This window comes from Varanus komodoensis, unplaced genomic scaffold (assembly GCF_004798865.1).
Source record: "Varanus komodoensis strain SLA01 unplaced genomic scaffold, ASM479886v1 scaffold13_3, whole genome shotgun sequence".
Taxonomy (NCBI): domain Eukaryota; kingdom Metazoa; phylum Chordata; class Lepidosauria; order Squamata; family Varanidae; genus Varanus; species Varanus komodoensis.
In genome coordinates, this window is record NW_025335409.1 from 12,309,924 (window position 1) to 12,325,316 (window position 15,393).

The 15,393-nt window shown below is 36.0% G+C and overlaps 1 protein-coding gene across 1 annotated transcript in view; it reads right to left on the bottom strand.

Moving 5' to 3' along the window:
- Window positions 1-15,393, bottom strand: part of RSBN1L (round spermatid basic protein 1 like) — a 41,167-nt gene that overhangs the window by 3,831 nt on the left and 21,943 nt on the right. The window contains exons 3-7 of the mRNA XM_044423357.1: window positions 10,796-11,439; window positions 6,237-6,374; window positions 5,586-5,728; window positions 3,151-3,318; window positions 20-128 (exon numbers count right to left, since the gene is read on the bottom strand). Coding sequence (XP_044279292.1) covers window positions 20-128; window positions 3,151-3,318; window positions 5,586-5,728; window positions 6,237-6,374; window positions 10,796-11,439 — 1,202 coding nt within the window. The remainder of the gene's footprint in view (window positions 1-19; window positions 129-3,150; window positions 3,319-5,585; window positions 5,729-6,236; window positions 6,375-10,795; window positions 11,440-15,393) is intronic.

Genomic DNA, 15,393 nt, shown 5'->3' on the forward strand with positions numbered 1-15,393 from the left:
AGTCTATCAAAGCAGTTACCTGTGAAAGTGGAGGTTCATGCAGGTCTAGTTGCATTCGTTGAACTACCTCTAAGAAATCTTCTGCATGAAAGCAAATTACATCTTTGGTTATACGAGGTTGTTCAGGCCTATACAAGAAAATTAGACTTATTATTAAAACAAATTATTGTGTTTTACATATTTGTAAATACAAATTAAAGCACTGAAAATACAAATGGTTATTTTTTACTTTGTAGGACTTTCATGTGGAGTTCTAAGAGTTACACACACACACACACACACACACACACACACATATATGTATGTATTTCTTTACATCTAGTAACAGCACATACCAGCAGCCAACAGCTCTTCAGTTAAATCTGCTACTCACACTTCCTTGTATAAACCACCTATTTTGATTGGTTCTTCAAACCAAAATTCCTAGTAAGCATAACCAGTATTAATTAAAGATACCCTATGTTCTAGTTAAAGAAAAACTGACAGATCCAATCTGAGCAAGCTGAAGAAAAGTCTTAATATTTTCTATGTACCATGTTACAATTAATTACTACTGTGAAGTGGTCAATACAACTGCTACAGTTAAAAAAAGGATATTCCAGTCATTAAAAAGTAGCAAAAGCAATGGCTACACCAAGCTTATTAGGGGGAAAATGTATTCTTTGTGAACTGCCCCAAGGCTTTGCTGCGATCTGGACTTGTCCAATCCTGAATGTTTTACTGCCCTCCATTTGAATACTGACCATACGAAACACCAACACTCATCTTTACTTCAAAAACAGTACACAACTAATTGGCTCTCACTATGATTCATTGCCAAGATCCATATTTAACTTTTAAACATCATGTACAAAGTATAGTCCCAGCACGGGCCTACAGCTGACCATATATATATTCAATACAGTACAAATATTTGAAATCTAGGTTATACATGTAGCAAAGTGATTCAAATATTTACATTTATTCTCACAGGACCATGCTCAGTAAAAGAGTAACCATAATTTCTGCTCCAATGTTTCAGATTAACCACTGAGTTGTACTAAGTGGGAAAATATGCTACCTTAAAGGTAAAGGATATTGCAAGGAAAGCAGGACTGGAGTGGCAGTTCATCATGGACCTAGTTTTTATAAATAGGAAATTCTTCTTTGCATTCTGGTTGTTTTGACAGTTGAAGTATTTTACTATTTATAATATTTGGGACACATGCACAAGCTGTGAATTAAGATACAAGGCATCTCTCTCTCTCTCTCTCTCTCTCTTTCTCTGTGTGTGTGTGTGTGTGTGTGTGTGTAGGATTTCACAATTCAGATAATACTGTGAGGTGTGCCATCAATTCCCAATGTGTCAGTTAGAAGACAGAGCCTTAAACAGGCTTCTGGCAGATACTGGTGGGGGTGGGGCAGGAAAAATGGGCTAGCTGACCCAGCTTTGTAAATATGCCCACCAAATGTCTTATCAACCTCACAGGGGCTGACAACCGGGAGAGAAGAAAACTGCATGTCTATACTAGACTCCTCCTCTAGCAGCCTGCTTGGTTCCTAAAAAAATCTGCTTGGAAAATACAAGGCTAGTCTAACTGGTGATATGATCAAATCCTTCATGCAGTCTGGAAACTGCAATGGGCTCATTTCAGAGGACTCTTATTTTTTTGAGATACCTAAGGTACACAATCTCTGTCCTTCCATCTTTCTAAATGCTAATTAATACTTTTAAACCTAATTGTAATGCACTTACTTTCACACACTAGAATCTCCCTGGCGTCTATGTTTCACTATGCTGTAAACTTGTTATTTATGCTATTTTATCACTGTTTTCAACCATGGTGTGCATTTTCATGAAAAGCTGGGCTATAAATGCTTTAAAATAAATGAAATAAATAATCTCTTGTCAAACAGGTTCCTTTACATAAGTATGGTCACATGATTAAAAAATGACTCATGCATAAATCCTTCCTGCTGTCTTTCTTCTTTCCCAGTTTTGCTAGTGCCTTCTTATTTAATTTATACTTAAACACAAAATTCATGATGATGCCTGGATTATAAACTCTGCTGTTTCATCCAGTCTGTAAATAAAAATCACTGGCCTGTAGTGAGAAAAATGTCTTTAAATGCAAGTTTTCCCTAATATGATTTATCTATACACATTCACATATTATGATTAAAACTGTTTAGGGAAACCATTCAGAAAAATAGCACACTGATGACACAGAACATTTGTGCAACAATCATGTTAAGCACTCCCTGTTTGTGGATTCCCAGAATGAAAACCTAGCAGATTACAGCTATACTATTCAGCATACTAAAACACTCCTTTTTGGGTTAGCACCATTTTAATTAAGTATTCTTAATCTGTGTGTGATGTTTTATGGTTGGTACGTCTTGGAAAGTCTGGGGTATCATGCTTCATTTTCTCATGCATGCCTAATTAAACAGCAACTCATTTCACATACACCACAGAATAGTCACATAAATCTTGGCACTGTCTTCACTTACTTGGGTCTTCCTCAATGCTTTAGTGTCCAGATCCTGCAAAACAATCTACACTACAAATTGCAGTGTTTTAGTTCCCTGTCCCAGCAACTACAGTTGAAAGTTTATGGCCTATTTATAAAACTGTGTTACCAGTCTCTAATTCACCAAAATTATGTTAAAGCTACCAAACTCTTTCATACTCCCCTCCCCTCTAGTATTCCATAGCTATAAACTGTGAAGAGAAAAAGCCTGTATTTCCTTTTAAATCCTGCCTGGCCACAGCTGCTGTCCTTCGCAAGGAGTTCAACCCAGCTACTGGCAGGTAGACAAAAGCTCACAGCTGTCACAATATTTTCTTAGCATTTCATTTGCATTTTGAATTTTTTATTGAACTACGATGAGAACTGAGTTAGAATTTAGTTAGGTTCCAATGAAAACCTCAGCAAGTGGAAATAATCTTCCTGAACATAATTTAAAAATAGATTAGTCTAAGAGTTCAACATCAAAGGAAATCATACTTCATGTTAGAAATCCTTCCTGTTTCCACTCTGCTCAACAGAATTAAATATGACTGTTCTCCCAGATCAGTATCACACCACTCCCTACTGTCCCACCATTCCTCAATTTATGCAAATATTTTTCAGATATTTACTCCTGAGTGAATAGGCCAATACATACCACTCGCCACAGTGCACTGCCTTTAATACTCCTACAGCAGCTGTAGTCTGTCGTTCAAATCCTTGTCCTATGTGATCTGCATGGGCTCGTGTTCTGTCTTCAAACAGCATTTCACGAGGCTCACTAGTACGAGGTAGGTACTGCAGGTTTTTTATTTCATTGGTAGTTCTGTGAAAGTTGGGGGTAACAAGAACACGATGAAATCAAATTTATATTTAAAGTATAATTTCTTTGATATGCATTTTCATTAATAAATGCATTTATGGACTTATTGCAGTTCTATATTACAGAGGAGTTCATAATGAAAAAGGATTTAATTATACAGATGACAAAGTAATGCTCTCCCATAAAAAGCATGCAAGTATGGATTTTTTTATGCCATTAAAAAAAGCAAGTCATCACACATTCACATTTCTTAGTTCATTGTGTTATGTTTACATTTATTCTAATAATGGCCATTAGAAGCCTATGCTTATGTCCTTCAGGGAGAGGTCAGAAGGAGAAGAGCAACAGCCATCTGAAAAAGAACTGCAACATGAATGCTTATAGTTAAATAACAGAATATATATATACATACATACACACACACACACACATATATATACATATGACCTAACTATAACTTCAAGTAAATTCATGAATTCAGTCTCTACAACAATGTCAGTACATGAACATTAAAAGAGGATTATCAAACATTATGTTAACAACCATGGCCATATTTCAAGACAAAGGACAAAATCAAAGGCATTTATAGATATGCGTATCTCCTCTCAAATTCAGCAAATGTATAACCATTGAAATCACAGATTCGTCCTAAAGATTGTCAGACCATGTTCACAGGAATAACAAGCAGCATTCTTTGAGACCTCCCTGCTGCAGTGTCATGAAATATTCATGAATATTCAAACTGTGCAGACATTAAACTATCATCACAACAGAACTGGGGTAGAAAAGGCTATGAACTGTTGATACAAAAACACTCCAGAGAAGTATGGTGGCAACTCTAATGAGCTGATGATTATAAGGCTGGGAAAAGGTAGATGAGCCTATCAATCATTTCAGATTCCTTTGAGATAGACACTCCTTCCCCACCATAAATCACAACCTCCCCCTTATTTTACAGAGAAGGCTGAAGTAGAACAGATGTTTCATTCTCATCTTTTACAGGGTAATAGCTAAGCTCCACCACCTTGTTATAAAGCAATCTGCCTTTCACAGAGCAGTGTACTATACTTAGATGGGGCACAAGTAAATGTTTAAACATAAAACACTGCTAACATACCTGTAATTTTAGAAAAACTATTTTGATAGTAGCCCTTTCTAAATATGAATCTTGTTAAATTCCTCATACTATCTTGCATTCAAATGCATGTTTTCTTTCACATATGATCATTCATATACCATGTGAACCCATCAGAGCATCAGAGAGACATTTTCTCTCATAAAGGGACATAAAGAGAGCATTGGAGAGACATTTTCAGCAATGGTGCACCATGTGTGTTATTCTATGCCTCTGTTGCACACACTCAAAAAAACAAATCCCCACTCCTGCTGCTTATGTCCCACACATCTTTTGTGTTTACATTCTTTCATATTTACCCTTCTCACAATTCATACCCTCACAAGAAAAGAAAAAGTAGTAACAGACACTGACAGTGAACCTGCTGCAAATACTCAAGTTTCCCCACCTTTCTGCAAGCAGTCTTCCCTTTCTACGCGTATTTTTGTTTTTACACTGTAAGTTTCCCTGAAAACATGTCTAGATGGCAGTATATAAAAATAAGTATAATAAATGAATAAATAAGTGGGAATAAGCTTCTTGCTTTTCCAAGTACCTGATGTGGTGTACATCAGATATTATTAATATTGGCTGAATTAGAGACACACCAATCCAGTCAGTATTTCACTATAAAAGCCAATCAGTAATATGCTCTGATGAGGCTTATAGTAAACATCCATCCATAATATACCTGACCAAATGAAGACTCTGTTGATCCCTAATGACGGAACAATTACAAAGGCATTTTTAAATGCAATGGGGAAATGCAAGAGAGATCAGCACAAAAACCTTAATGTGCTACCTTAAAGACCACTTTCTTCCACATGAATCACTAAGAATTAACATTATTATAAGCTCTTTTTTAAAGTGACTGGAGATGGGGGCCTTTGGCTGTGATGCCCCAACTTTTCAATCCTATCCTCAGAGTCTTAGAGTAAAATGCCTTTTTGGTATCTGTGATGTTCTTTTTATTTATCCAAATTGTTCATTGGTTTATGATGGGATTCTGGGCTGTTACACTGGCTTAAACTTTTCATATGTTTACTGATTTTGTTGTTGCATTCATTACATTTCTGTACCACCCTCCAGAGAGCTTCAGTTAATGGGTAATATAAAAATGTAATAAATAAATAACTAAATGTATTAAATCACATACCTTTTCCTTTTGAAAGGTGACTTTGGCATGTCTGCCACAGGGATCATCTGTTCTCCTGGACGCACCCACATGATTGGGCCATCATCACTGTCCTTTCGACTCTCCAGTTTCAGACTAGAAAGTGTCCCCCATGGCAAAGTACACTAAGAAGAAATAGTCCTTTTTTAAACCTGCAAGTTCTTTAGATATGTCAGTTACCTCAAAAATTGAAACATCTTCCTCTTAAAATTTCAAAATAGTGTGTATCTAACTTTTGTGAAACAAAGATGGGCAATTTCATTAGGACATAGGCAGCCAGAGTTCTACTTGTACATTATTAACGTTAAATTCATGGACAACCCAATAGGAACTCAAAGATGCCCATTTCTACTAGCGAATTACTACAGTCTAGCCAATTATGCTTCAGCCTAAGAGTGCTTTCACTATTCCTTGGAAACATGCACTGCAGCTTTAATTTGAAATTAACAGCCTCAAACATAAAGAAGACTGAAGTATAAATGTAAAATACAAGCTGAAGTAATATGTTTACTTGTCTTCTTGTTCCTGGTAATTTACCAGTTTCTGGCCATCATGAGATTCTGGAACTAATTTCTGCAACCATATAAGATGTTGTATGGAATGTATTTCTTCCCAGTTCCCTTTCCTTCTTACTTTTAAGAAAGGTGAATCTTCCAACATATCAAGGAACTCTGGAAAGTAGTCCCCCACTTCCTCATCAACTGCTCCAACCAAGCTGATTTGTCTCATTGGGCCAGCTCTATATGTACCATGGGAATACGTTCTTTTTACCTGAAAGCAAGCCATATAAAAGTACACAACTGTCAGTTATTTTATTTTCAGAATTATTTACAAAACAATGTACATTTACAGAAATATGCTACTTTTTTCTGAAACACATTGGTAATTAAATTAAAATTCTTCAAAGTACAATAAACATGGAAAATCTGAAATTATGAACAGATGGTCTGTAGCAAGTGTAATGCTAGTTTACCATTTCAATGCATACTTTAAAAAGTAGCAGATATGAAGACATGGTTGCACAGAAAACTAAAACAAATATCTTATATGTATAAAATTGTATTTAGAGATGTTGCAATTCAGCTGAAAGAGAAAATGGAAAATATATTTGACCGTCAATTCTCTTCAGGTAATGGAAGCAAAGGGATTAAGTATTTCCTCTTATGAGCAAAATTACTCACAGAAAGACAAGTGTTCTATTCATACCACACAGTACTTTGTCTTATTTGAAATGCTAATCTGGTTAATATCTTCTAGACTATCAAGAAATTCGATTACAAGACTAGAGAGGGTTGGAACCAGCAATTTAAAAAATTAATTTATATAAACTAAAACATCATCCTTTTTCTGTTAGGAACAAAAGGCAGTACATGTGATTTTGCAAACTACTATGTATATTTCTAGGCTGTGTATTAAACTATAAGATCATATTGCTACTATCTTGAGAAAAGCTGAGCATATGCAAGGCTACCGAAACAATACTTTATCTCAATTTACTAGAAGATACTATCACATCTCCTGCTTTGTCCAATGAATGACCTGGGATGTTTACACATTTCCTATCTACTGAAATAAAATCACAACTCAGTCAACAGCACTTATCTTTGAATTTACCTGTACTCAAGGATGGCCCTATATTTAAGCATAAAAGAACTGGGCTATATTTATGTAAAGTCTGTTTTAAATGAATCAGAAAATCCTACATGCCCAATTTTTAAAACAGCCTTAGGGACAAGTTTATAAGCATGTCTCTTTGTTATTTCCTCCTTTTGATTATCTCATAACCAGCTTTCCTACACCCAACAATCATCTATTATATTCCAAACAGGCAAAATGCCTCTCTAAATGTTGGGCATCAGAATAATACACTGCTCTCAAATACATGCAACCATTGAGTGTATGTCAACAAGCTTCTTCTACAGAAAATCCTATGGCTAGCTTGTTAATCCACCAATTAAAACTTGCAGGTCTTTATTTTTCTGAAAATATATTTAAACAAATTAACTGCAGCATATGAAACTATTTGAAAATGTTTAGCTTAAGTTGTTGAGCAATTTGAAGTCTTAGGTATTACTGTTTTATACTACCTTATGTCAAATTGTATGTTAGTCGTAACATTAAAAATTAACAGACAGTAATGGTCCAAACAAAGCAGTAATAACAATACCACAACCTGCAATTTTTATACCTTGAAGTTCTGATGTTGCCCCATTTAGTTAAAAAAATCTATGCTACCCTTTTGCCAAATGGCATTCAAGAAAGCTTAATAAAATTCCTGAACACATAAAAACACCCCAAAATAAAGCCAGAAACAAATAAAACAGCATTAAGTAATCCAGCAACTGATAAATTATCAGCAAACCACCTGTTAAAGCAAGGCAAACATGACACTAAAATAAAAATGGAACTAAGCATATCATTTATATGAAAATAAGGAAGGGGGAGAGTATACACTCATTTAGCATTCTTTCTTATATCAATGCTATTTAACATATATGGTATATGCAGCTTAATCTTAGAAGCAGCATCCACACAAAAGCAAGAAAGACTGAGTTCAGTCCATGTCTAAATAAAAGGTTTCCCATTTGTTTCTGGGCCTAATTCAAGGTGTTGGGTTACTATCCATACAGCCCTAAATTGCTTAGGGCCAGGATAGCTGAAGGACTGCCTAATCTTATATAAACCTGCCTATCCACTGAGGTCATCATCAGAAGTTCTGCTCTGTGATCTGTATCAAGGGAGGGATGATAGATAGTAACATGAGATAGGGTTTACTGCAGTAGTATCCTGATTGTGGAACTCTTTCCAAGGAAAGTTTATCATTCATTCATTCATTCATTCTCAGGTTTTTTCCTTCTCACAAGCAACCTACTATGCTTTAAATTGTCCTCAATATTTTATCCTCATAACAACCTTGTGAAGTATGCTAGGATGAACGTGAGTGATAGCCCCAAGTCACTCAAGTGTGCTTTGTGGATGAGTAGGGTGTAGAACCTGCATCGTCCCAGTTCAAGAAACTAAACATTATGCCACAACTGGCTTCTTTGATGCCTTCTGATGCCTTGTAAAGACATTTAAACTATTGTTGAATCATCCGCTTTGTTGTTTGTAAAGCAATGATTTAATATTTTATATTTAAAATTACAAACTAGCTTGGAAGCCCTTCTGAAGGCAGAATATACATTATTTTAATTAATAAATAATATATTGTCTATAGTAATTCTAGATCAATTTTTGTTAAGTATTTTTAAATCTTTTTTTGAGTCATACTATTATGCATTTCACACAGTATATTTTTGAATTTCTTTGTATACTGAGCCATCACTATAATTTTCATTTTCTATCTTTCACATAGACGCCATGCAGACTGGAATTTCATGCCAACATCTTCCCTTTGTGGATCTGTGGGCTTTATGCCACTGTTTTCAGGAGCTTGGTTTCATCCCAATGACATGTTCCAACCTGATTTACTCATTACACCCATTTAGTTTGGTAAGTTTGATACCTGCATTATTGTAAATCTGGGACTTGCAGCTTTGAAAATATACAAAACGAAAAGTATTTTACTTACATATACTCAAAGTTGTGTCACTGCTGCAATTGTGCAAATATTTCATTACTGTAACAATGTCATATATTGTGCAACAAACACAGACAAGATGTGATTAATTTTTTTGTTTTATCACTGACCACTCAGTTCAAAGTTTTTAAATTTTCTATGAAAATATTTTGTGTACTAATATGCAGAAACTATGCATTTCTCTCTCTCTGTTTCACACACACACACAATTCCTCATGAATCAAAAAGCACATTTTTAAATATAACAGACCCTTTTGTAAAAGCTGGAAATTAGTATTATAGAATGTTACCAAATTAAGTTTAATAGCTCCAAAGTATTAGATATTTTCTTTCATCTAAACTGCATAAAGGAAGCCACAATCTTGAGTTTTTAAGAGCTGAGCAAGGCTGTGAAGAACAGGACAGTTTGGAGGGGACAGGGTTTCCATAATTCAAAGATTATGTCATAGTATGTTAACAACAATATGCAACATATTAATTTTTACAACATATTGGATTGTTTTCTCTGGTATATCATGATGGTCTAGAATTATAAACAATAAAGCTGAACTGATTGTGAGTTATATTTTGCCGATTCAGAAGACACATTTTTACATTTGGTTTCTGGCATCTCTTTGGTCAAGTTCAAACATTACTTGTGTAAAGAACTGCAAGTACAACTTGCATGGCTTGATTATTGCTTTCACTATATACAAAGATTATAAAACCTATTAAGCACTGCACTTGTCTCATTTCAGTATATGTCTTAACTGCCTTTTTGGTCCATGAGATCTGTTCTCATATAATACTGTCATGTAAATTAAGTTCCTTCACAGTTTATTTTACATCTCACTTCAAAATAAGAAAATGAAGAGTTTGCATCCTTACATTTAATATGATACTATCCAATAATATTCCACAAACTTGAATAGCTCCACTGGAGTTCCACTAAATCTTTTCATCATACAAACAAGTTGTGCAATCAGTTGTGGAACAACTAAAGTAACATTTGCACAAACAGTTGTACAAGTAGTTCTGCATTATGCTTGTGCAATCCAGTACACATAACTCTTGTGCAACCCATTTTTCAATTACAGGCCTCACAACAGGCTGCAAACATGACTTTTGCAGACTTCTTATGCATTGTTCAGAACCTAGTTTCCATTAATGCAACATTATTTGCACTAATGGAACGATGCAGTTGGGTACTTCCCAGGATTATGTTTAACACTTTTTCATCTCTCACAAAGTCTCTTGACATTCACCATGACAAGGCAGTGATCCATGAAAGGGTAACAATTACTAAAGCTCTTTTCTCAGGAACGTGTACATTTTAAAATATAGTGCATGTAAATTAGTGTTTCTGGGAGAAACAGACATTTAGCCATATAAGAAAATATTAATAAAGCAGAAGTCAAAGCACACTAGCATTTCCCAGCACTGTACAACCATAAATAGAAAACATTTTCTTTTCCTCAAGTACCATCAAATTTATACAGAAAAGATGCTAGCATTTGACACTAATTTCCTCACTGGACACTGTGTTCCTTTTTTCACTTATTGAGAAGAAATGGACGAGAACTGTACATTTAATAAATTAGACATTTTTAGAAAATGAAAAACAACCTCTTACCTGAGCGTGAAAATTGGACATAGTTGTTGTCTCTATATCTTTCTTTCCCAAAATCTCCATTTTCACTGGCGAATTGGGAAAATTAAATGAAAAGTAGTCTAAAAAGTCAGGTAAATAAGTAGCTGCCCCATGAACAATTCCCATTACATAGTAAGCTGCACAGTTTTCATTTTCACTAAAAACCAGACCCACAAATTCTTCTGCAAATCTCTCCATCTCCACAGGAGACAAGTGGGAGAGTTCATTACTGTAGGCATGGATAACTGAAGCACCTCCATTAGGCTGGTGCTCAATATGAATGAACTGTTTGAATTCCAACATGTCCAACCTTTTGAGTTTTTTTTGAACCCGTGGCTCCTTTAACGAGACAAATGGAAACTCACTGTTCTCTTGTAACTTGTACTCAGAGTTCTTCTTGGGATCCATATTTTTTCCATTGAAATTCTTAAGGTGATTATCAACTATGCCTTTGGCGTCTTGATCCTCAGTATCAGAAAGCAATCCTGAGCAGATGGTCTGAATAGATTTACTGTACATTTTTGGACGCTTCCTTTTTTCACATTCTTTATGTTTCTTTTTCTTTTTCTTCTTTACCTTTTTAACCTGTAGATCTTCTGAATTGCTTTTTGGTTTTTCCTTCACACCTATTAATAGAAAAAAATTGTTTTAACTTTTTCTGACTCTGAAGCGACATATCAAGAAGATTAAAAATGTGATTTATAAACACACCAAAGTAATTTAGCATAAGGCAAGCTAACTTCTAAAATATCATAACTTTAAACACACTACACATAAACCCTAACAAGTAGCAATACTAATGTTTTGGATCATATATGAAGAACATAGCATTGTTGAAAGCCAGAGTTTGCTATTTGATTACATTACAGATTTTATATTTATGATCACAATTACCAATGGTATACAATATGTGTTAAAGCACAATTCATCTGCTACTTAACATTTTAACTTCTTGGTCTGAAGAAAATGTAAAACGATTTCAGCTGTCGCTACTTGTGGCACAAACATTACAGTGCAGTTAATACTGAGGCTGCTCACTACTTCCACAGGAAGAACCAGCATGAAAAGCAAATGTGGCATCAAAATTAACAATGGCAGCTCAGATTCTCCACAAAATATTTCACATTGAACATTATTTCTTTCATTTAGAATAAAAGGCAATTCTAAACTTCAACCTTGTTCAATAAATTTAATCAGCCCTACTATCTGTTCTTTAACTACAACAGCCAACATATAGCTTTACCTATCCAACAAACAATTTTGTAAACATTGCTGAAAGGCACAATTTTCAATTCCAACTATTCTTATTGCCAGGACAGTCTACTTATTATCTTTCTGAGTATACTTCAGCTGAAGAACACATACATGTGCATACACAGAACCCAAGTTCACAGACTTACTGAAAGAGCTATATATATTAATATCCCTGAATACATACTGATAAAGCTACAGGAAAAACTTGGTGCTACTTACTTAATTTGCTCCCAGGATTATTCCTGGCCAAGTCATTTTACTGTGTTATTTTTGTCAGCTGTTATGAGAACCCAATTTAAAAAGCAAGATACAAATTTAGGTGATAAAATTAGATAAGGAGGAAATAAAATAGTTGCCAACAAACAAACCACCTCCAGAAATAGGAATAGAAGTAGAATTTCTTACTGACTTGTGGAATATTTAACAAAATGTTGTAGCATGCATCTGATCACTGTTCAGTTATGCACTCCTCCATCATACTTCATAACAATACTCTTCCCACTCCAGAAAAACCTTGGTATCTGTTTCAATACAGCCTGCTTGCATGTTAATATTGCCACTTTGGCTACATAAAGACCAGTTCTCTGAGAATGGAAATCACTATTAGTATATACTATGATAACAATCTAAGCAAGTCTTGAGACATATTGGTAATTGTTTTACTTATTAAGCAGTACTGGATTTCTAATTGCTGCTCCATATAAATATGAATCCATTACAACCTGATCCAAAAATTTACTGTAACAGTATAGAAAGAGAGATACTGCTAAACATATGCAACACTGTAAAATTGTGTTTTGCAGCTCATCACAGTGCAAGTGAAAATCTTTAGGATTTTTTAAAATTTGGCCTTTTATAGCCTACTTTTCTATGATAAAATCAAACTAATTGTGACTTACAAATTAAAATGCAAGTTTCACCAAGAATTAAAAATCTATAATAGTAAAGAATCATAAATCATAAAAAACTGAGACAGTATTGAACTAAAATGCCTACCAAAATAAAAGTCTTGTCTGTTTATTGTCTGAGGACCTGACTAACCTCACCTAGACATTTCCATTTCCTAGGTACCAGAAGGAAAAAGGCCCTTTCTTTATTTCCCACCAGCCACTCTTCCTTTGGTAAAGGGATAGCGAGGAGGGTTTCAGCGCCACCTACATACTGTGAGCATGCTCAAACGGATGGAGAACATTCCTGAGCTCCCAGGCTTTTTAGGCCATTGAAGGCTAAAGTGAGTACCTTCAAAACTGAGACTGGAAGTCAGTGATAATTTCTGGAACAATTTCTATAGCTTTATTTTTCCATGGAAAAGTTCATTCGTAAAATGAATAATGAATGTATGCCAATTACAAATGCAATATTTAGATAGTATGGCAGTTCAAAGTTGTAACTGATGTTTTTCAAGTGTAATTAATGTTTTTTCTTAGCAAGAATGTGGTAGAATACATATGTAATTTAAATATATATGTCTCCGAGTGAAATGGAACTAATAGCAAGAAAAATGGAACTGATAATAGCGAGAGTGAAACTGATGGTGGCTCAACAATTTCAATGGTAGAAACTTGAACTCTTTTGAAAAAGATGAGTGGCTGTCAGCATATCATGCATATGTCTTCGGTTGATAAACGTAAGGTGTTGATGCTTTACAAATTTCCACCCTTTAAATCTAGCTGGGTTCATATTAAACATTCTACCCCTTCCAAGCATCCAAGTTGACACCAAAGGGACTATGAATGGTTGGCAAGCTTTTTGCTTTTAATGTCCTATCAAAAAGTAACCACTACCCTGTCAAAACCCTGTTTTTAAAAAGAATGCAGAGTTTTGACATTATGTTCATTTACCCTCAAAATGGGGTGGAACAGACTTTTGCATTTTCCTAAATAACTACAGTATATCACAGAAGTGAGTACAACCCTCACATTTTGTAAATATTTTATTATATATTTTCATGTGACAACCCTGAAGAAATGACATTGTTACAATGTAAAGTAGTTAGTATACAGCTTGTATAACAGTGTAAATTTGCTGTCCCCTCAAAATAACTCAACACACAGCCACAATTGTCTAAACGACTGGCAACAAAAGTGAGTACACCCCTAAGTGAAACTGCCCAAATTGGGCCCAAAGTGTCAATATTTTGTGTGGCCACCATTATTTTCCAGCACTGCCTTAACCCTGTTGGGCATGGAGTTCACCAGAGCTTCATAGGTTGCCACTGGAGTCCTCTTCCACACCTCCATGACGACATCATGGAGCTGGTGGATGTTAGAGACCTTGTGCTCCTCAACCTTCCGTTTCAAGATGCCCCACAGATGCTCGATAGGGTTTAGGTCTGGAGACATGCTTGGCCAGTCCATCACCTTTACCCTCAGCTTCTTTAGCAAGGCAGTGGCCGTCTTGGAGGTGTGTTTGGGGTCGTTGTCATGTTGGAATACTGCCCTGCGGCCCAGTCTCCGAAGGGAGGGGATCACGCTCTGCTTCAGTATGTCACAGTACATGCTGGCATTCATGGTTCCCTCAATGAACTGTAGCTCCCCAGTGCCGGCAGCACTCATGTAGCCCCAGACCATGACACTCCCACCACCACGCTTGACTGTAGGCACGGCACACTTGTCTTTGTACTCCTTACCTGGTTGTTGCCACACACACTTGACACCATCTGAACCAAATAAGTTTATCTTGGTCTCATCAGACCACAGGACATGGTTCCACTAATCCTTGTCCTTAGTCTGCTTGTCTCCAGCAAACTGTTTGCGGGCTTTCTTGTGTATCATCTTTGTAAGAGGCTTTCTTCTGGGACGACAGCCCTACAGACCAATTTGATGCAGTGTGCGGCGTATGGTCTGAGCACTGACAGGCTGACCCACCACCCCTTCAACCTCTGCAGCAATGCTGGCAGCACTCATACATCTATTTCCCAAAGCCAACCTCTGGATATGATGCTGAGCATGTGCATTCAACTTCTTTGGTAGACCATGGGGAGGCCTGTTCTGAGTGGAACCTGTCCTGTTAAACTGCTGTATGGTCTTGGCCACCGTGTTGCAGCTCAGTTTCAGGGTCTTGGCAATCTTTTTACAGCCTAGGCCATGTTTATGTAGAGCAACAATTCTTTTTTTCAGATCCTCAGAGAGTTCTCTGCCATGAGGTGCCATGTTGAACTTCCAGTGACCAGTATGAGAGAGTGAGAGCGGTAACACCAAATTTAACACACCTGCTCCCCATTCGCACCTGAGACCTTGTAACACTAATGAGTCACATGACACCGGGGAGGGAAAATGGCTAATAATGTCCAATTTGGACAGTTTCACTTAGAGGTGTACTCACTT